This window comes from Rhinolophus hipposideros (genome assembly GCF_964194185.1).
Source record: "Rhinolophus hipposideros genome assembly, chromosome: 19".
NCBI lineage: Eukaryota > Metazoa > Chordata > Mammalia > Chiroptera > Rhinolophidae > Rhinolophus > Rhinolophus hipposideros.
Genome location: NC_138065.1, coordinates 5478629 through 5501194, shown reverse-complemented (window position 1 = coordinate 5501194; position 22566 = coordinate 5478629). Strand labels below are relative to the sequence as shown.

Here is a 22566-nt window from a genome sequence, read left to right as displayed (position 1 = left end):
TAAACTCTCTGACATGCTCTTAGTCATATTTTTTTCTGATATATCTCCTTAGGCAAGGGAAACAAAAGAAAAAAACAAATCAATAGGACTACGTCAAGCTAAAGAGTTTTTGCATCGCAAAGGAAATCGTCAACAAAATGAGAAGACAATCTACTGAATGGGAGAAGATATTCACCCAATGATACATCTGATAATGGGCTAATATCCAAAATTTATAAAGAACTCACACAACTCAGTACCAAAAAAACCAAACAATCCAATTAAAAAATGGGCACAGGACTAGAACAGACATTTCTCCAGAAAACCTACAGGTGGCCAGTAGACATGTGAAAAGATGACTAATGTCACTAATAATCAGAGAAATGCAAATTAAAACCACAATGACACCTGACACCTGTCAGAATGGCTATTATCAATAAATCAACAAATAACAAGTGCTGGCGAGGATGTGGAGAAAAGAGAACCCTTGTGCACTGTTGGTGGGATTGAAAACTGGTGCAGCCACTATGGAAAATAATATGGAGGTTCCTCAAAAAATTAAAAATAGAGGGTGGCCGGTTAGCTCAGTTGGTTAGAGCGTGCTGCTCTTATAACAAAGTTGCTGGTTCGATCCCCACATGGGCCACTGTAAGCTGCGCCCTCCATAACTAGACTGAAACAACTACTTGACTTGGAGCTGATGGGTCCTGGAAAAGCACACTTATATAAATAAAAGTTTTAAAAAAATTTAAAAAGATCTACCTTATGACCCAGCAATTCCACTTCTAGGTATTTTTCCAAAAAATTCAAAACTCTAATTTGGAAAGATATATGCACCCTTATGTTCATTGCAGCGTTATTTACAGTGGTCAAGATATGGAAGCAACCGAAGCACCCATCAATAGACAATTGGATAAAGAAGAAGTGGTACATATATACAATGGAATATTACTCGGCCATAAAAAAGAATGAAATCTTAACCATTTGTACAACATGGATGGACCTAGAAGATATTATGCTAAGTGAAATAAGTCAGAGAAAGACAAATACCATATGATTTCACTTATACGTGGAATCTAAAGAACAGAATAAATGAACAAACAGAACAGAAACAGACTCATAGATACAGAGAACAAATTGATGGTTGCCAGAGGGGAGGGAGGTTGAAGGGCCAGGTGAAAAAGGTGAAGGGATTAAGAAGTACAAATTGGTAGTTACAAAACACAGGGATACAAAGTACAGCATAGACAATGTAGTCAGTAATATGGTAATAACTATGCATGCTGCCAGGTGGGGACTAATCAGAGGGATCACTGCATAAATTATATAAATATCTAACCACTATGCTGTACACCTGAAACTAATATCAAATAATGAATGTCAACTATAATTGAAAAATAAACACATAAAAAATAAATTGGAAAAAAAAGAAGTTGTGCTATAAGGGATAGTTGAAGGAATTGGGAATATTTAGCCCAGGAAATATTAGATAGGAGGATTGAGTTTCTTCAGATATTTGATGGACTCCCAGGTAAAAAGGAAAACTCGGTAATAATAGCCAGCATTTATTGAGTACTTACTATGTGCCAAGCACCATGTTAATTATTTTCCAAACTTTTCCACAGTTTCTCATTTACTCTAAACATCAGTCCTATGATGTAAGTGCTATTATTCTTCCCATTCTACAGATGAGGAAAATTCAGAAAAGTTGAGTGACTTGCCCAAGGTCACCTAAGCGGTGGATGAACCGGGCATCCTGACTCTTGTGGCTATGACTTAACCAAGAGCCAGAGACACGTTCTGTGTGGAGCCCTCGGCAGAATTAGGAGTACTGGTTGGAAGTTAAAGGGACGCAGGTGTGAAGGCGACATGAGGAAGAATGTTTCAACAACTGGAGGTGTTCGCCAAAGAATATTGGTGTGGCGGGGGGGTGCTTTGGGTGGTAATGAGCTGCACACCACCAGAGAGGAAAGCAAAGAACACAAGAGGCATTGCATAGAACAGCTTGCAGCAGCACCTGCGAACTTGTTAGGAATACAAAGCCTTGGACTCTGCCGCAAACCTACTGAATCAGAAACTCCGTGGCCGGGCCCCACCATCTGTCTTTTCACAGTCACCTGGTGACCGTCATACACGCTCAAGTGTGAGAACCACTGGCTTAGAAGTGCCTGCGCTCTGCCCGATGGCTGTTTTAGTCCTTTCTATTTCTGAGACCTCACAGTTCTATAGAAGTAAGATAAAAATATGATTTACTATCCCACCAGATTTTCCTGTAATGGTGAGAACTTACTAGGAAGATCTTGAAAACTATGTATCAGTTGCTAAATTGTGTAATTGGACTCAGGTCCTGTAGACATCCAAAGGCTGACAGCATAGTCATTTGGGAAGCTGTGGGTGAGTGGCGGCCTCTCCAGCCCCCCCACCAGGAGGCAGACCACATGCTAGCCACCTAAGTCACTTCAGAGGTTCCCACTGAATCCATCAGGCACCAGCCCCCCAAAGTCGGACACTGGTTTCCTTGTACGTCCCTTACACTTTGTTTGTTTATGTCGTTCCTATATCTGAAAAACACTTATCCCTGCCTTTTGAAATCTTACCTTCTTTAAAAGCTCCCTTCAAATGTCCCTTTGTCCACTAAAGTGCCTAACAGTGTCTGGCACACAGGGAGTCCCCCTTTCTTTCCTCTTGCCTTCCTCCCCCCCCTTTCTGGGTTTGCTCTCACTTCTGGGGTGCGTAAGCACTTAGTGCATTCTACCTCATCTCGTGGGGATGGGGCCCCCCTCAACAAAGCGTGCTCTGCTTGAGAGTTCACTCATGTGAACCCCACACTGCCTAACATGCAATGCCGTTCAGTGAGGAGTGATCAGAAGCAGCATTGTCAGAAAACTATATATACAACAGTTTGCAGGATGGACAGATACTACACGACTGATACGAAGGAAGTGAGTCCTCTGTGGTTCCATTTCAAGACCTGAGGTCTTTGCAGAGCTCTGAGGGTTTGCAATAACCAGTGTAAACACATGTGCGTCTGCGGGTGCTCAAGTGGCCCCATTTTCATGCACCTACAGCCCTTGTTTCAACTCCTCTTCGTGTTCATAACAATCATTGCCGGATAGGCCCTGAATGAAACGCCCGCATAGCCAACCTTCCACGTATCCCACACAGACAAGCATGGACAAATCTCCATTTTAGGGAACAGAGAAGTCATAAATGTGACCGCTACTATAGGGACAGCAACGGATACTACTGGGTTACCAGATACCAGGCCCAGTGTAGCAGTTGATGTCTGTGGGGTCAGGTCTCCTGGTAGACCGGTTCTGTGACCAGGATGGTCGTGACAGACATGTAGGTGGGATGAAGCTCCCCCTTCCCAACATGGGTTTCCATGGACTCCTGGAATCAACTCCTTCTGTTGTGAAAGCTGAACAGGTGATGGAATAAGGAGATGTCCCTGTTGTCTGTGTCACCGGACAACACTTGCAATGATGGCTTTGATGCGGCCACCTCCAAGGACCTCAAAGCCAGAGCACCTTACTGTCTTAAGGACCACGAGTACAACCAAACAGGAGTTTCCTGTCTACACAAGGGTCAGAGCGATTCTAGATTAGTCACGAGGAATTTCCCCCAACCTCACTTCTTATGATACTCCTTGGGCTCCTGGGTAGCTCGGCACTGGTTGGCCATCATGACAGGTGCTTGCTCCAGAACCCGGGGGCTTCCTTGTGTGCTGGGTACCCTCTGGCATAGGGCCTGGCCTGGCCTTGCCGAGAATCAAAAGCTCTTTTCCACCAACGTGCACAACCCTAGAATTTAGAAAGAACCATTGTGGTCTCCCCAGCCATCATCAACCAAGGAGGAACAGAACAGAATAGAAATGGGAAGGTCGTAGGTGGGGGAAATAAGGTAAGTCATCCATCTCTCACCCCTACGTACAGGACCATTTTGGCTGCCCCCGTTCCTTCCCTCCCCAACCCTCCCTGCCCTCATCCGCTTCAGCCTGGAGCAGCTCCACTCTGTCCTACTCCTAAGCAAAACCTCTCAGGGAAAGACTTGGCACCTTTCTTTATACTTGAAGGCACAGTCTGTCCTTATATCTTCTTGTTATTCTATTACCAGTCTTGTCTTTACTATGAATTATCAAGTGAAAAATCTGTGTCCCACAAGGTGAAGAAAACAGTTTCAAAGGGTAGGTTTCTTTCCCTCAGCCTTCTCAGCGTCTTCGTCTATTTCTAACACAAGAAAAAGGGAAAGGAAAAGGAGAAAGCAGCAGAGGAGGCGGAGGAGAGAAAGGAGAAAAACACTCACAGTGGGTGGGGAGGAGAGCAAGGCAGGAAGACCCCTGACGGCTAGAAAAACCCATTCTGTGGTTTTCAAAGACCATATATACCCATAGTGAAGGCAGAACAATGACGGAAGTGGGAGATGGGGTTTTCACAAGACTGAAGAACAAGTCAAGGGCTGAGAACTTCTTCAAAGTGCTGTCACCAGAGCCCCCCGCCTAAGAGCAGGAGAGAACTATTTTCCTGAGGTAAGGAGCCCCCCTGGGGACCTGGGGTCTGGGAGCAGGGATGGAACAGTTGACGAAACTGCTCAGGCAAAGACAGGATTCCAGGGAGGTTCCTGAGAAATCCTGGTTCTTGAAATGCCTTTACCCTCAGGAGCCTGGGTAAGAGAAGTGTCACTTGGCCAATTGGGCCAGCATGCTAGCTCTTCTCCAGCAGACTCTCAGGGATATGGGCGCCCTGACACTTTCCTCAAATGGGAAAGAAAGATACAGTGTGTTCATGGGAGGGAAATCCAGGTGAGCGCCTTGAAAGAAATGTACCTGACAGACCCTAAGTCCCTCGTACTGTTCTAAATCCTCCAGGTTACTTTCTTTTTTTCAGTGCTCACTGGGGGACGAATGACATAGGGTCATTCTTGTCAGTAAAAAGGAGATAGTTAGTAGAGGATAGTTTCCATGGTTTGGATTGCCTCACCTCTGGAGCCCTCAGAGCCTGGCCTGGGACAAGCCACTGGGCTCAATGGAGCTTGGAGCTGGCCCTGGGAGGCACTTCTGAGGGCAGTTCACATCCCAGAGAGATGCTGTGGGGGCAGGGGAGGGGGTTGACACAAACAAGGGCCACTTCAGGCCACTGGCAAGGTGAAATTAATGGTTTGAAGATAGTTTCTCCCAGGTCCACATTATACACTTTAGTGGGAAGACCTTTGACCTAGGAATCAGGAGACCTGCTTTCCTCAGTTTCCCTAGTTGTAAAATGAGGAGCCCAATCTGCAGAGATTCTTAACTGGGGGGCCGTGTATTTAGTCACGCGATTTGTGAATCTGGGGAAAACATTCCATCTTTCTTTTCACCAGTCTCTAGGTGAAAATTAGCATTTGCTTTAATTATGAATGTAGGCAACAAACCACGATAGAATCTGCCATCAATAAAAATCACAGGTATTTTCAAGTCTCATGACAGCTTATTATAGATTTCTCAACATGTCATGTACGGTCACCACTCCTGTGCAATTACGACAGCTCTGAGGCTCGTGCTAGATCTAAAGCAGCACGTATCCTACTCCATCACACATTCTTCTGATGTTTGGACAACTGTTTGGATATAATGTGATTCCTTTGTTGGTCTGTGTATTTTATGTTACTCGTTTTAAATGTCACTCTGAGAAGAGGACCTGGAGACTTCAGCAGACAGCCAGAAGGGTCCGAGGCACACTGATATGAAGGTTCAGGGCCAGAAGCCTGAGAAAGCAGACAAGTGCTCCCAGGGCATCCGGACACTGACCCTGGTTTACTTGCAGTCTGGTTCTGCTTTCAAGAGTCAGGTTTGTGGCAGTTGGTGAGATCCCATTTCTGGGCCTGGGACATCTTTTTCAGTTTTGTGGAAGAACTGAAAAGAGAGGTGTTTGTGGAGCTGAGTGTTAACCTTCCAGTTCCTCTAAGAGGCCAGATCTGGGTTTTGGTGGCAGAGAGAATGTAGCCTCTTCTTTACACTCTTGTCCCCACCAGCGACAGTCCACATTCCCCAGAAAACTCTGGGGACAGCTTCGGGTGTCATTTAATCCACACAATATTTGCATGAGAGAACTTTAAACATGAGAGGAATGTGAGGCTGAGCAAGGTTACATATGGGCTTGAGATCACACGAAGCTTGGATGTGAATCATGGACCCCACGTGCCTCCCACTTCCAATGGTTGGGGGAGGGGATATTTACAGCCAGTTGCCTCCTCTCCATCCTGGGCATCCATAGGCCCCGGGCGGCCAACGGGGAAGCCCTGGGGAAGGCTGGAAGGTGACGATGCTAACCTAATCTGCACCCTCCTGCGTGCCCGCTCTGGTTTATGAGAAGAGACCTGCTCCTGGCACATGGCCCCACAAACTCCCCAGACGTCCCTCCCACACTACCTCTTCCCGCTATTGAGGGCCAGGTGCAGCTCCAGTACATGCCGTGTCATTAGGACCCACCAGACTCAATCTTGCGTACACACAGACACACACACACACACACACACACACACACACACACACACACCCCTCCACTACTACAAGTTTTCCCAGGCTAGCCTCTCAAGCCCGACTCCATGCCACGCGTGGCTCAAGGGGCCACGCGTGGCTCAAGGGGAAGTGCAGGGAGGACTGGGAGGCAGCGCCCTCTAGCGGTCAAAGTGCAGAACCAGCGGTGCCTGCTCTGCGGGACACCAAGGTCACCTATTCCAAGTACATCCTTTCCCCATGGCCTCCAGTCCTCCTGAACGGCCCACAACAGACGTATATGCTCTGCTCCAGCTAAACCCTAGGCACAAAGAAACGTCAGCGGCTACGACGCCATCCTGTCTGCCATTCTCTTCTTGTCTCAGTTCCTACCCCGCCTCCCTCCCATCCAGCTGCATTAGTCCCTCAGGAAACATGCCTAGAGAAGGGACTGGACCTTCTCAACATGTCACCACTAGCTGGTGCTGAGTCAGGACTCCCCAAATCTCCCCAGCTCACTCTCCACCTTACCTCACCACTGTATCCATCAGGCACCAGCGCCCCAAAGTCGACAAACATCACTGGGGACTAACTCCATTGCCACGTTGCAGCCTTTCCAAGACCTTGCATTCAGAATTCTCCTTCCCAATTCCTTGGTATACTTATGACCTTATTATTGTTATCACAGTTCTGGCGTTGCAGCCGTGTGAGAAGAGGGACAAAGGAAACGAAACTGTGAGAGAAAGACCCGGAGAAGTTGGGAGTTAGAATCCTTGCACCCCCACTTAGCAGCTGTGATTTCAAACTAGTCACAATGCTTTTTAAATAACCGTAATAGCTCAGTGTTCTAGAAGAACTAAACATAATCATATATGCGTCTATGCATGATTTACTTGGGACATTGTAAATTGCCTCAAATATGAGGAACCGTAAAAATCATCATGGCTAACATTTACTGAGCCCTTACTCTGCTCCAGGCACCACATGGGAAGTACTCGTATGCTATGTAAGCAGTTTACATTGGTGGCCTCCTTTAACCCACACAACCTTGGGAAGAGAATATTATCACCATTTCATAGATCAATAAGCTGATTTTCTGAGGTTAAGAAACTTGCCCAACATTAGACAGTTAGTACCTGTCAGTCAGACTACCTGCCCTGACTAGACTAGAGGCTGCATTTATCCACTCAGATAGTCTGCCTCTGCTGTTTGCCATCTCTCTGTGCCCTCTGGTGCCTGACACGTCATCGTTGCTGGGTGTGTGCCAAAGATAGCCATTTATTAAGAGTTTAGCTTAGTTCCTGTTCCAGGAGCCTAAGAAACTTGCCCATCACACAACTAGTAAGTTGTTGTGTTGGACACAAGCAGTCTATGCTTTCAACCACAACCCTATGCTGAGTGAGTAAATGCAATCCCTCTTTATCTTCCTCTCGAATCAGATGATGCTTTGTAGCTAGGACAAAAGCATGTCACTCGACTTTCAATGTTTTGTCTCAAGTCAGCAGGCCATTCTGGTGGAGTCATGGTGGTGCAGCGTGAAGGTGTGACATACAACACAGGACAGGGAGCAAGAGGTCAAGGCCAGAGCAACAGCATAGGGCCCAGACCACCGGGAGGCTGCTGGGGTTTATTAGGATTGTGACAAATTTATAGCTAAATACAAATTAACAGTTGTCTCCATTTCAATTTTCTTTTATGTTCCTTAATAGCACTTTCTAGTTTTTATCCTATAGGTCCTAATAGAAATCTTATTACATTTTAAATTCCTGGGCATTTTATGGGAGTATTTTTTTATTGCCATACTGACTGGGATTTTTTTCTTCTATCATATTTTCTGACTAGCAATGGTATCTAGGAAAATGAATGATTTTAATGTATTCATGTTATAAGGGAATGTCTTATGAAGTTTTATTTTTGTTGTATGTTTATACATTAATATATTATTTTATATAAATTATAGTTACATAATTGTCCATACTATGGAAATGTCATAATTTACTCAACCATTCTCTAACCAATGGGTCTTCACTTTTTTCTAATTTTTTGGTATTCTAAACACTGCTTCAGTGAATATCCTCATACATACATATTCCAGCATACTCATGCTTTTATTTCTATAAGATAAAGCCAAAGGTACAGAATATATTTTTATTCAGAGTGAATGATTGTACCTATTTGCTCAGACCCTTACCAGAATTAGATTTATCTATCTTTTTCATGTTTATTCATCTGTTGGGTGGTAATTATGAATTCTGAATTTAAAAATTTGTACTTCCCTGACTACTAGTAAGACTGAACAACTTTTCATTGCATTTCCTTTTTTGTGAACGGCCTACTCAGACACTCTACCTTTCATTGTTTCTCAGAGTCTTAATTAATTCTCCTGGAATCTCCAGATGTAAGTTACATCATGTATAAATAACAGTAATTTTGCCTCAAGATTTCCAATATTTATCTCCCTGACTTTATTCTCTAATTGTCTAAATTCAATGACTAACATTTCCAGAGAAAAACAGTAAAATAATAGAGGTAATAGGAAGTATTTTTGCCTTGCCCCCAATTTCAACAGAAATTGTATTTTACCATTAAATCTGATGCTACAATGTTATTTTATATATATTTTTCTCTATTATGTTGAACAATATTCTTTCACTACCATTTTATTTAGGGTTTTAGTGGGAATAAATATTTAATCAGAATATTGATTTTCTTTTTTGATCTAGTAACATATTAATTAATCCTAATATTGAATTATCCAAGAATTTCTGAAATAAATCCCACTCCATTTGTGATGGTATATTATATTTTTAATATCCTGCTGGATTAGTCTGTTCATGTTTTATTTAGGATTTTCACATGCATATTCATGTGAGATTGGTCTGTAGTCCTCTTTATTCTTTCTTTTAAGGTTTTGATATTAGTAAAAAGAAATAAGATTTCCTTCTTTTCCTGCTATGCTATCAATTTGAATAGCATCAGAATATCTTGAAGAATTTACTTATAAACTGGCCAAAGTAGTTCTTTCTAGGAAGATAGTACCAAACAATTTTCTCAATTTTTTCCGTGGTTATTGGGCATTTTAGGTTTCCTCTCTTTGTCACGTTTGTCATTTGTATTCTCATAGAAAGTTATTTATTTCAACCAGCTTTTCTAACTCTTTAGAGTAATACAAAAGCTGGTAGGTAGTAAACTTCCTCAGATCTCTGTTCTCAGTTTTATATACATGTTATAATAGCGTCATATATACATGACTTTTTCTTTATCATATGTTATCTTTACCTTTTAAAATATATCATTTGATATATATAAAAATAGGTAACATACATCTAAAAACATAAAGCAGAACAATGTAATTAACACAGATGAGCCCATTGCACAACCACAGAAATAGGACACAACCAAAAGCCCCTCTACCTGTGCATTCCTCTCCTGCACCATTTCACTGACAAAGTGAGAATGACAGGCAAAGATGATGCAACTCATGGAAAACAGGATTTTAAAAATGTATCTTTTTGGTTTCGACATGTATGCTAATTGCATTATGGCAGAGAATGTGGTCTTTATGATACTGATTCTTTGAGGACTTGCTTTATTGGCTAGTAGTACACGATCAATGGAATAATTTTTCCACGTGTGTTTGAAAAGAATATGAATTCTCTAATGGTTATGTGGAGAGATCTCTGTATGTCCACTGTATTAACTTGTTTATTATTATTTAAATCTTCTACATCTTGTTTGTTTGTCTGCTTGATTTATCCATAATTGAGGCAGGGGTGTGGAAACGTAGCTATTATTGTGGATCTTCTTGTGGTTTCCTACAGGTCTTTCAAATCTTGCTTTACATAGTTTGAGATTATGTTATTAAGTGCATACACGATTCTAATTAGATTGTCCTGGTGGACTGAATCTTTTTTATCACCATATAGTAACTCTTTTCTATTTCTAAATATTTTTGTCTTTTTTGTCTGATATTAATATATGCTACTTTCTTTTTGCTGTTTTATATTTAACTCATGTTTTCTGTCCTTTTATTTCAAACTTTTTATGTCCTTGTGCTTTAAATGCTCCTTTTGCATACAGCATATGGCTACATTTCATTAAATCCTATCTTATGATCTGTCTTTTAATTGTTTAGTTTAGCCTGGTATATTTATAGAATCGTTAACATATTTAAATGGGGAGTATTCTTTTTCTTTACTTTTTGAAATAAGAAATAAAGAATTATCCATGAATGCAGAGGAAACTTAAAGAACCAAAAAGATTCCTTTTCTCAATTCCATGAATATAAATTATGGATACAGCAGATAATTTTCTAAAAACAAAAAACAAACAAACAAAAAACCATACAAGAAAACTGGTTCAGTAAAGAGAGAATACGAAATAGAATAATTACCAAACAGGAAATAGAGAAAATTTATCAAGGCCTAACTTCTCCCTGCCAAAGTATTAAGCTCATAGTATCACTAGAGAATTCTACTAAACCTTAAAAAAAACACATTATTTGAATGCTATTGGAAATTGTTCCTCAGCTTAAAAAAGAAGTTTCCAAATTCTTTTTGTGAAGTAAGCATAACATTTATTCCAAAACCCAACTAAAGGAATACCAAAAATAAAAAAGAAATCAATCTTCTCTGAGAATATTGGAGCAAAAATCTTAAATAAAATACAATGAAACAGAGTCCAGCAGCATATTAAAAGGATAACATACCAAGAACAAATGTTGTTTTGGGTTTTGTTTTTTAGGAATGCATGCATGCACCAATTTCAGGAAATCTATTAACACAGACCACCATACTAATATACCTACAAATAAAAATCATATGACCATTTTAGTTGACGTTTAAAAGGCAATTAATAAAGCATTTCACATTCATCCTTGGTATTTTTAAAACTCCTAATAAAATAGAAATAAATGTATATTCCTTAATATAATGAAACATACTTCCTCCCCAAAGCTAGCATATGCTTAATAAGAAAACAATTAAAGCATCCCCCATTACACTCAGAAAAAAGACTGGGATTCATTGTCACCACTGCTACTTAATAATTTCTGGAGATTTTTCATCAACACAATTAGACAGGAGAAAGAAATCAGAGATATAACAATAGAAAAGGAAGTAATTATTATTTACAAATAATATGACTGCGTGACTGGAAAATCCAAGAGAATCAACTAAAAAATTATTACAAACAATTATAGAATTGAGTAAGAGAAGGTAACTGGGTATGAAATTAACATATAATAATCAGCACTCTTTCACATAGGAACAACAATGAAGAGTTAAAGAATATAATGAATGATATAAAAGAAAAATGACAAAGAGAAACAAAAAGGTAAAATGGGAAAAAGATGACATTTTCAATAGTGGCAAAAATATAAAATATTCAGAAATAGTAACAAATGGACAAGACCTTTATGAATAAAACCTAAATATGGCTGAGAGACACACACATCAAAACACAAGACTTAAAAAATGGAGTGGAATATCATGTTCTTAAATCAACAATTTCTCTATTGATGAAAATTTGGTGTTTCCTTGGCATGGTTTTTGTTCAGTTTGGGTTGGTTTTCATATATATATATATATATATATATATATATATATATATACACATATATATATATATATATACACATATATATATATATATATGGTAATGTTTCTTAGTCAGGATTAGAAGATACAAATATAAAAGGTAAAATAATAAAAATATTGGAAGAAAATTATAACCTCGGCCTGAGGGAAACTTTCTTAATACAGGAAACAGATGATGTAAAAGATAGATTGTATTTAATTGCATACAAATATAAATTTTCCTTATGGAAAAAAACAAAGTCAAGAGACAAACAACCTGTTGGGAGGAAATATTTGTTTTAAAGAAATGGTAGCGGGGCAACCATCTGGCTCAGTTGGTTAGAGTGTGAGAAGGGCTGCTGGTTCGATTCCCACATGGGCCAGTGAGCTGCGCCCTCCACAACTAGATTGAAGACAATGAGCTGCCGCTGAACCTCTGGAGGGGTGGCCGGATGGCTCAGTCGGTTAGAGCACGAGCTCTCAACAACAAGGTTGCAAGTTCAATTCCCATATAGGATGGTGGGCTGTGCCCCATATAACTAAGATTGAAAATGGCGACTGGACTTGAAGCTGAGTTGAGCCCTCCACAATTAGCTTGAAGGACAATGACTTGGAGCTGATGGGCCCTGGAGAAACACACTGTTCCCCAATATTCCCCAATAAAATTTTTAAAAAAATTTGTTTAAGTACTCTTAAGAGAAAATGGTAGATAGGTTAATATCTCTAATACAGAGAAAGATTCTACAAGTTAATTGAAAAACAAAAAACATACAAAGATTATGAACAGGCAATTCACAGAAGAGAAAATGTTAATGACCAAGAAACATTAAGAGCTCTTCATCCTCACTAGTCATGGAAACGCAAAATAAAAGTGACATCTAATTTTTCATCCCTCGGGTTGGCAAAATGAAAGACAGATAAATATCCAGTACCAGCAAGCTCATGGAGAAATGTACATCATCAAGCATTCTTATTGAACATCTTAACCTTGACCACCTTTGTAGAGGTGTATAATACATAGTAGAAAAAAAATTTTTTTTAATATTCATATTCTTTGAACCAGCAATCAAATTTAATTTAGAAAAATATCTGAAGACACAGCCCTCAGTGTCTCTGTCTCTTCTCTCTACCCCACTCTTCTCTCCAGTACACCTCACCTGATTTAGTGTCTCACTTCCCAGCCAACTGGACTGTCAGCCCTCTTCCACCTCCATCAGACTCTAGCCTACCGAAGCTAGTGCCTGGAACAGGGAGACAGTCTTGGCGCCCTGGAAGACCTTGTTTAGGACTCCCCCTGTGCTTTCAGGAAAGTGAGGCCAAGGACATCACAGAGCCAGTATTTGCTTCAAGTTCTTGGAGCTGCTGCTGACGTGCAGGAGCAAGACGCTGATGGCACCCGGTAGAGACTGCTTTGGCCTGGCCATTCTGCTGGCAATTGTGGACCTCCAGCTTGGTGGTAAGGACAGCCCATTCCAGGTCCCCAGGGCAGAGACAGCCATCAGGGAGAATCCTGAACTCATGAGCAGTCCAGTCGAGTCCCATGCTTTTTTTCTGGTGGGGAAGAAAAGGACCCACTCTTCTTGACACTAAGGAAAGGGTGGAAAATGTGGTTTTTCTTTTTTGTCAGAATACGATTGCCCACCTCATCAGACATTCTGCCTCTGCTATGTGTTGCAAAGAGCCTGGTAATTTGTCCCTCAATCTAAGATTCCTACAAGCATTTATACACTCTAAGTTTATGAAATTTAGGCACCACAATATTTGTCAACTCTGGCAACCCATTTAACCACTCTGTGCCTCAGTTTGTTCATCTATAAAACGGGAACAAGAACACCTGTCTCTAGGGCTATAATGAGGATTTGTAGTCAAAGTGCTTTATAGAAGTTGCAGATGGAAAATAGAAATAAAATACAAACCATTCCTGAACAGCTGCGATTGCAGTTCTCCCTGAGATATGGGTATACCTCACAAACAATTCTTCTAAAAGGGTCGTATTTATGTCCATGGGGTAGCCCCCATCTCTGCCTCAACATTTACACGTAAGTGAATCATTTACCATATATACCTGACCTCCCACAGCCAATTATTCCTTTCCCATTTCAGGATGCATGACCATCCGCAGCTCCTTTTCCCAGGAAGGAAAGCGACTCAGCTTTATCTGTACTCTGTGTCATAAGAAAGAAGAGGCAGAGGGGGTTGTCATGTTTTTGTGCAAGGACAAGTCTGGGGACTGCTCCCCTGAGAACAGCTTGGAGCAACTGAGGCTGAAACGGGATCCTGGGACAGACGGTATCAATGAAACGTCATCTCAGTTGGTGTTCACCATTGACCAGGCCACGCCGTCGGACAGTGGGACCTACCAGTGTTGTGCCAGAAGCCGGAAGCCAGATATCCGCCTCCAGGGCCATTTCTTCTCCGTTTTAGTCACAGGTGAGCTCCTGATGCCCTTAATACTACTAGGTGCGACATAAGCAGGGTTGACAGCTGGAGATAGGAGTTGTATTTCAGGTCCTGGATAGGCAGTTAGTTCCTTGGGGAAGTGTGCTTCCTATTACTCAACCCTATTCCATCATTCCCCCTGGTAAATGCTTTCCTCAAAGCATGTATAGGAAGCTAACCTCATTTTGTCCTTAATTTTAAAAAATCGTACTGAGGGAGCCATCCCATTTTTTATTGACACGGAGTTACAAGGAGGTAAAGCAACTTGTCCAAGGTCACTCACTGACCAGGGCCAGTAAAAGCAGATAGAGGTCTGGAATTTCAGCCTCCTGACTCCCCGTTCAGAGCTCTCTCTGAAGTTTGCCTATATTTCTAAATACAGGTACTGAGCCTTCAGGCTGGGATGGAGGGATGGATTTGAGATAAAATGGATGGTTGTCTTAGAGCATTTAGTTGTAAGAAAACAGAAACCCATTCAAACTGCCATAGATTATAGGGGAAAAAATAATAAAGCAAGTATGGTGGGCCCCCAGGAGCTCGTTTCTGGAATCAGAAACCAGAAAGCCAGCAGAACCCTAAACAGTTACTGTCTGGGGCAGCAAAGCTTCCCTCCCACCTCCACGTATCTCCTTCGTTTTGAGCACGCGCCCCTGTGGTCCCTACTCTGACACAGCCTCCACATGGCCACTCCAGCCTCAGCTTTACTTACCTGACATCCTCATATGCCCAGCAGTGGCTCTGTGTTCCTATCTGCCCAATGGAGCAAGCCTTCAAAACTGAAAATTTTGTCCCACCCGGAATTCTGTGCCCAACCAAATTACCAATCAAATGTGAGGAGAGAATCAAGACTGTCAGACATGCAATGACTCAAAAAAACACTTGTCTTCCATGGGATCTTTCTTAAGAAGTTGCCAGAGATGTGCTTCAGCAGAACTAGAAAGGGAAATCAGAGGAGTGGACAAAATGGGATCCAGGAGGCAAGGAATCTAATGGAGGAAAGGGGACAAGAAAATTCTAGAATGAAAAAGGGCCCCAAAGGGCAATTCATCTAGAGGAGAGCAGGAGAAAGAGGATTCTGAAAGGAAATCTCTAGGGGGTAAAAATAGAATTGATAGATCATCTTTCTGAAGATCTATGACAAATATGACAAAGGATTGAAGACATGGGTATGGAATAATCTGCTGGTTAAAAATCAGGTGACCATTATCTCCAGGGAAAACACTAAACTTTACCAAAGAAAACACAATCACAGCACACAATATATGTAATAAGTACATTTACAGAATCCAAATTATGTAAACGATAATTTAACTAGAATTTGTAATAATGATTTCTGGAAAGGTGCAGAGAAGGGAAGTGCCTAGAGGCTTAAGAGAACCACACCCTCGTCTTCTATAAGGAAAAGTCAGTAAATGTCTAAACGCTATCATCAAGAAGTGGTAATATGAGCCTATTATTTAGGAATATGGTGAAACATCTCAGAGAATTGACAGTGATGGTTTCTGGGGAATGAGCCCAGGAGGGAAAAAGGACACTGCTATTATCAATTTTCAAGTACTAGCGTACTTTTTAAGCTATAAATTACACACACACACAAACTAAAAACCTGGCCTGAGCCTTTTATTACTTCCTATGGTTAGTAGTTTATCCAAATTTTCTGCTTCAGTTTGGTTTAGATTTTCCTCTTGCTTGCTGGTGTCTGTCTTCCCATCTGACCCAGCTACACCTTTCGCACTTCCATTCTTTCCTTTGTGAAATTCCCAACTCCATTGGCTTCTGTGACTGTGTGCCGCTGGTCTTTCTACCTTTCTGGCTATTCTTTTCCCTCCTTTGCCTCTATTTCCTTCAAGCAGCTCTCAACCATAATTCATTCCCCAAGACTCTTCACGCCTTCCATCTTTTCTATTTCTCCCCAGTTCTCATTCACCCTTATGATTTAAACCTGCATCTCCTCAAGACTGATCCACAAATCTCCTCCAGCTCTAAGCTCTTTCCTAAGTTTCAGTGAAACATTTCCACTGACGACTGGACTACAAGCTCCCGAATGCCCTACCATCTCCTCAAACCCAAACCTGTCCGTGAGACTGTATTTCTGTTCATGATTTTGTCAAAACTTTGGTTCCTCCTTTTTTTCCTCCCCTATCCAATCAGTTACCAAGTACTACTAGTTCTTTCCCACGTTCGTTCCTCTCTTTCCAAAGGTGTCGTCAAGGTCATCATCTCACACTTATTCCAGTAGTCTCCTCACTGGCAATCTCCTTGAGATCCAACTGCATCTTATTCATTTGTCTTCCACACATATCTCAGGGCCTGGCACTGAGCTGTTGCCTAATAAATGGTTCATTAACTCTAAAGACGGTCTCTGCTTCCTATCCATACTCCCACCAGACATCTTTCTGAAATGCTAATTTGTACACGACACACTATCATCCAGTTTTAATGTCTTTTCACTATCTATGAGACATTCCAAACTACTTCCTCCTGGCACTGGAGCTCCATATAAAATTTCCTATTTAATACTTTCATTCACCTAACAAATTCATATTATTGTGCACCCCAGGCAGAGTGCTAAGCCTTGGAGAGCAGAATGGGGTTACAACAAAGCCCTTGCTCTCTAAAATCTAGTATTCATATCCTAATATTTCTACTTGTCGTGGTTCTCCCTAAGACACAACGCCTTTTTCGTCCTCTCGGCATACGTTTGAGTCAGCATATAAGCACGCTCACCAACGTGTCAGGGATTGTGCTATGTGATATGTTATTTCATTATATCTTCATGGCCTTTTGAGAAAGCTACCACTCTTATGTAACTTAAGCTCAAAGGTAATTTTAACTTCAGCTAATAAATGGTGGATAAAAATCCAGATCTAGTCCAAAGCCCAGATTTAAACAGGCTGAAACTGCTTGACCCCACTCCAGAAGACGGTTTTCAAATGAGATCTGGGAACACCCAAGTCCAAGGTGACTATTACTGTTTCTCTGGCTTGACTTTAGAGTTCCTTCTAAAGGTAGGCCTCTTTGCACCCCCAGTGTGACACAGTAGATGCTATATTTATTCATTGCTGCTAAAGTACAGCATAACCCACAAACGTTAAAAAGAAATACTTATTTGGGCAATGGATTATACTGACAGGTATATTTGGAGATCAAAAGGTGTTCTGAGGCGATGCAAAAGGGGATACTACTTCTGAAACCCTTCTCTGATCCAATGATTCTCTTTTGAACCAGAGACAGGGAACTACACGGTGATGGGACCAAAACAAACAGGACACCACGAGTTCAGCCATAGTAAAGGTGCTTTCAATTCAGGCTTCCGGCAAGAAAAGCTCTGGGTGATACTGATGACCAGCCTGGTGGCCCTTCGAGGTATGTTTGGATAAACCGTAAGCACCCCAAGCAATGAGGGTTCTATACCTTTGACATCTTGGTTATTCTCAGAGGCTGGAAAGGAGGCCGAGTGGGAGAGGGAAAGGCTCCTTGAGCCCTGGCTGCCCACAGGAAACCAGTGATCCAAAGAGACTAAAGATTCCATACTAACTAGGCAAAGATGGATGAATCACTTTCCACTGGGAAGGAGGTCAGACCTGTGAGGAAAGGCCTGTGGGAGAGACAGGTAAATACAGCTGCCTCTACTTGCTGGATGAACAGAGGGCTACAAGTTGAGGCCATGATGTGACAAGGAACAGGGCCAGACCGACTGGGTTTGATGGGTTTTGAACAATGCAGCTCTTCAGCAAAGGCTGATGGCCAGACTGAGTCTATTAAACACTTCTAGCTGAGTCAGTCCTCTGATTGATGTAGATTCTTGCCTGCCCTTGGCATTCGGAATTCCATTTCATTTAGGCTTTCCTCAAATCAATAACCACCATTTGGAGTGCTACCAGAAGGTGAGCTCTATAAATGTTGGGACTTTTTGTCTTGCTTACCCCAACAAATAGCAGCAGGCACATGTAGGCTCTTCACAAATTTGTTTAAAAGAATGTGTATGATGGCTCAGGCTTTGCATATGATGGTTCTACAACCTCAGACAACCCTTTCAGGAACAAGTTCCCTGTTTACTTACCAGAAAACAGGTCCAAGGAGGTTAAATGTTGCCCCCGTTTACGGGAATTAACGTTAGGTCCTTCTCACTCTAAACTCTGGTGTCCTCAGCAGTCACCTGCTATAACCTATAAGCTTCTCTCAACTCCTTCACCACCCTCCCCATTCTGAGACAGCTTCCTCTCATTCTTCCAGCCCCTTAAACTATCAAAAGACCCTTATCGGTGATCCCTTAGCAAGGCCCTAGCAAATGTAGCCTACGCCATTTTTCAAGAGGAAACTCGTGAACATCAAGCAGTCTGACGTTTGAGACATGCTTCTTCATTGAGTCGCAATTCCCTCCGATGGTTAGACTACTGTTAGTAAAATAAATCTTATTTCTTCATTTAGAATAAAAACTCCAAAGAGAAGAGGAAATTAAGCCTGGCCATACAATCTACTACCTCTGACTCCCAATTTATGCTAGAGCAAAAAAATCTCTAAGCAGCTTTCCCTTCTACAATCAGGTGAAGAGAATGCAATTTTGAGAATTCATTCCTTTCCTTAATTGTCCTTCCCCAACTCAAGACTTAGCAGAATTATGGAAGAGGTAGAGCTCAGCAGAAAAGTACATTTTCCCAAGTGTGGGGGGTCACGTTAAATGAAATCATCATGCTCACAGTGGCGGAAAAGGTGGGGGAGTTCCTGGATCTGTGTCTCCCTTAGCTCATGACTAATTTCAGTGAATATTCTTGTCCTGTCACAGTGCCAACCATTCAGTGCTATACATGGAAAACCTACCTTGAATTTTTTATGGCATCTGCTTCTTCTTTGATTGTCCTACCTTGCAGGAAGGAGATCAAAAGTTGGCTCCTTCCCCACTTCCACCAGGATCAGTCAGATTTGCAGAAAGATTACAACTGCAATGTCGGCAGGAAGACACAGCACATAATACCTTGTTTCTTCCTTTTCCACTCCCTCTCTAGTCTTGAGCACCTAGAAACACACATCCCAGGACCAATGACATGAGGTGTTATTGCTATTCTACGTTGTGTGGCACTAATACAAACTTTCCTTTTTCTTTCTACAGCTCTATAAGCCTCCGGCCAGAAGAAACTTTTTAGAAAGTTAACAGCTAGACAAACCCGACTCTCTTTAGCTTGGTATCTTTCATATTACAATATGTACAGAGCTCCACTCCGCCCCCGCCCCCCGCAAAGGACACAGGAAGAGATGCAAAATTTGCCAAGAATCTGTGGAACATAAAGTGGGGCAAAGGTGTATTCCATGACCTCCCCTTCTCACTACGAGAGCAAAAGTGCCTTCCTTCCCAGCTCAGTCCCCAGTAAACGACTGGTGTACAGCTCTCGCTAAAACACTGGACAAGTGTGTGTGTTTGTGCCCTGAAGAACTTTTCCTGCCTCCCCTCCAACACAGTAAATCAAACAAGCAAGTCAAACAAAGTGAGAACACCAATTTTTTTTTTGGAAGAAATTTTTATTTAACACTGTACAGGGGAGAGAGAGGAAACAAGCAAAGGCGTGGTGTGAAAATGAGGAAATGAAGAGACAACGTGGCGTTCGACGGCATCCACACAGCACAGCTGGAGGAAGGTGTGTGCAGAGGAGGAACACCACAGACCCAGCTGTCTAGCTTCAACTCAGTACTTGTCAACGTCTCTGGTCAGATCAATGCCCAAAGCAATACTGGCAGCCTTTTTTTCTCCTAAGTTCACAAATCCTGTTTCTCTCTGAACAGATGACCTCTTGTCACAGTTAAGCAGAGAGGAGAGGGCAGGCTATTCCTGATAGGAAGAACTATATGAATGAAGAGGCGGGATCACAGACAATTTAACTGGAGCTAAATGGCAAGCCATCGAAAGGGAACAGACACCTTACCTGTGATCCTTGGCCAGGACCTGCCAAATGTGGGAGCTAAGGTTTGTGGGAACACAGAGAGAGAAAGCTGAAAGAGATAGGTAGGACCCTTATTAGTGACGGTCTTGAACCTCAAACTCAAAGGATTTTGGATTGTGTGTCTTACGGAGTTAAAAAGAGTGTAGGCATGGGGTGGAAAGATCTGGATTCAAATTCTGGCTTGGCAACATACTGGCTGTGCGTCCTTGGGCCAGTGAAGTTTTGCTATGTCTTACAAATATGTATGTACAATTCACTGGATATAGGGTCCAGTGTGGCTAATAAAGACAAACTGCTTTAAAAGCATTACTGGAATCATAACTGCTTTTTCTTACGTATTTTTTCACCAAGATGCTAAAAATACAACTATCATCTTGTTGGGAGGGAGTCTAATAATTTCGGGATTTTAAAAACGGTACATCTGATCAGAAATGGTAAAAAAAAAACACAACCCACAAGCCGACATCCCATGATTCACAGATGCAAGTGTCCTAGTTGAAAGAGTAAAGGCAACATTTAGACTGCACTCCCGTGGATACCTTGGAAATGTAATCTGGCAAAACCACGTTTGTAGGTCTCATGCTTATAATTCCACTTGTCTGGCAGGTACGAGAGAGCAAAACCTCCATGTCCTTTGGCTCAGACAAGGCAAGTATCCCCAGTTGTACACTGTGCATTCAGGTTTTAGAGCCCCGGAGTAGCCCTGTGGCTTCCAGCCCGAGTGCTGAGAAACTGGCATCACTACAATTTCCTCCCGCAGGATAGCCACTTGGGATGTGTACCCCCTTAAAGCCTTCTTTCCCCCAACTGCCTGCAGCTTATGTGACACTCATTTTGGAAACTCGCCAAGGGCCCTCTCCTGCTAGTGGCCCAACTCCCGAATCTCCGCTGGGTTCTTCTTGCAAACAGCACTCTGACCCTCCCACCTCCCTACCACAGGCCAAAGAGGGTTTCCCACTAACATCCAACCATCTACTTGCCAGCTCTGCTCCTTTTCCTCCCCAAATCTCTCTTCATTCCCAGATGGCAGTGGCCGGCCTAGACCAGCTCTAACATCCAACTCTAACATGGCCCTCACCTCCAAAAACCCCAGAGGCTGTTTCGTTGTTTAGAACAGACACAGACTATGAGTCCCTCCTCATTAGACTGATATATTTAATTAGTATTCCTTAAGGAAACAGCACCTGGACACCAGGGAGAAAATGAAGCATGCAGTCATGAGAGAAGTCAATTTGGTAGCAATAATTTATCAAGAAAATTGAAAAAAAAAAACAATAATTGTATTTGAGTTCAATTTACTGTAATACAGAAGCAAAGGGTTATGAAAGCCATTTACTCTCGACCCTCAGAAACGACGAGACTTTTTTCTCTACCGAACCCTTCCCCACACCATGTACAGGGTAGCCAACAGTGTCCCGTAACCGAGAACGACAAAAACACGGGGGCCTGAGGTGTGTGCAGTGAGAAGCAGACTCTGAGGCTGCAGCCCTCTGCGGTACACCCGCCCATGTTACCTCAGTGCCCATCACATCCTTTCTTCCTCTACAGTGACACGTGCATCTGTGTGCGTCTGTCAATATATACATGGACACACCCACACACACGTACGAAAGTGCAATACAAAGACACAAACATGGAATTTTCCTAACAACTACTTAAAGTGAGACTTGTTGGGGATGGGGGTGTTCCCCCAAAATCTTCCTTCTAACTTGAGAGCTAATTATTGGACCAGAGAAAGGAGTGCTCCAGGAAAACATCTAACGAGCACTTGCTCAATCGTTATACAGCAACGATTTTAGTTGTAACTAAATTTCAGTTGTAACTAAAATTTAGAACAAGCTAAGGAAGCTGCTGATTTCTAGCCATTTCCACATCCTCCACCTAGAATAATTCCTTTCTCTTAGAAATTAAAATATTACTGTAAGGGAAGAGTCAAGGATCTATACCAACGGGGACAAAATGTCTTTCTGGATTCTCCCAAGTTTCTCAACTCTTCAGAGAACTGCCAATAGGAACTTTGAGGGATAGGTAATTTTGGGGGCCAGAATGAGTCCTTCTCCCTGTTCCCAACGCATTAGCTTGGAAACTTTAAAGATGTTGGCAATCTATCAGCTAAAAGTTCCCTTCTCTGCTCTTCCCACTCAACTGACCAGTTCTGTCCAGC

At 42.1% G+C, this 22566-nt stretch overlaps 1 protein-coding gene across 2 annotated transcripts in view; it reads left to right on the top strand.

The window, feature by feature from the left end:
• Positions 1-21653, top strand: part of CD160 (CD160 molecule) — a gene marked incomplete at its 3' end in the record, with an annotated part of 34314 nt that extends 12661 nt beyond the window's left edge. The window contains exons 2-5 of one of the 2 annotated variants that reach the window (XM_081025811.1): positions 13334-13483; positions 14131-14457; positions 17695-17832; positions 19577-21653. In XM_081025811.1, the coding sequence (XP_080881937.1) occupies positions 13417-13483; positions 14131-14457; positions 17695-17832; positions 19577-19584 (540 nt within the window). In that variant the 5' untranslated portion in view covers positions 13334-13416. Of the gene's footprint in view, positions 1-13333; positions 13484-14130; positions 14458-17694; positions 17847-19576 lie in introns of those variants that run through there. The other variant, XM_081025812.1, reaches the window with a different exon arrangement.
• Positions 21654-22566: the final 913 nt, after the last annotated feature.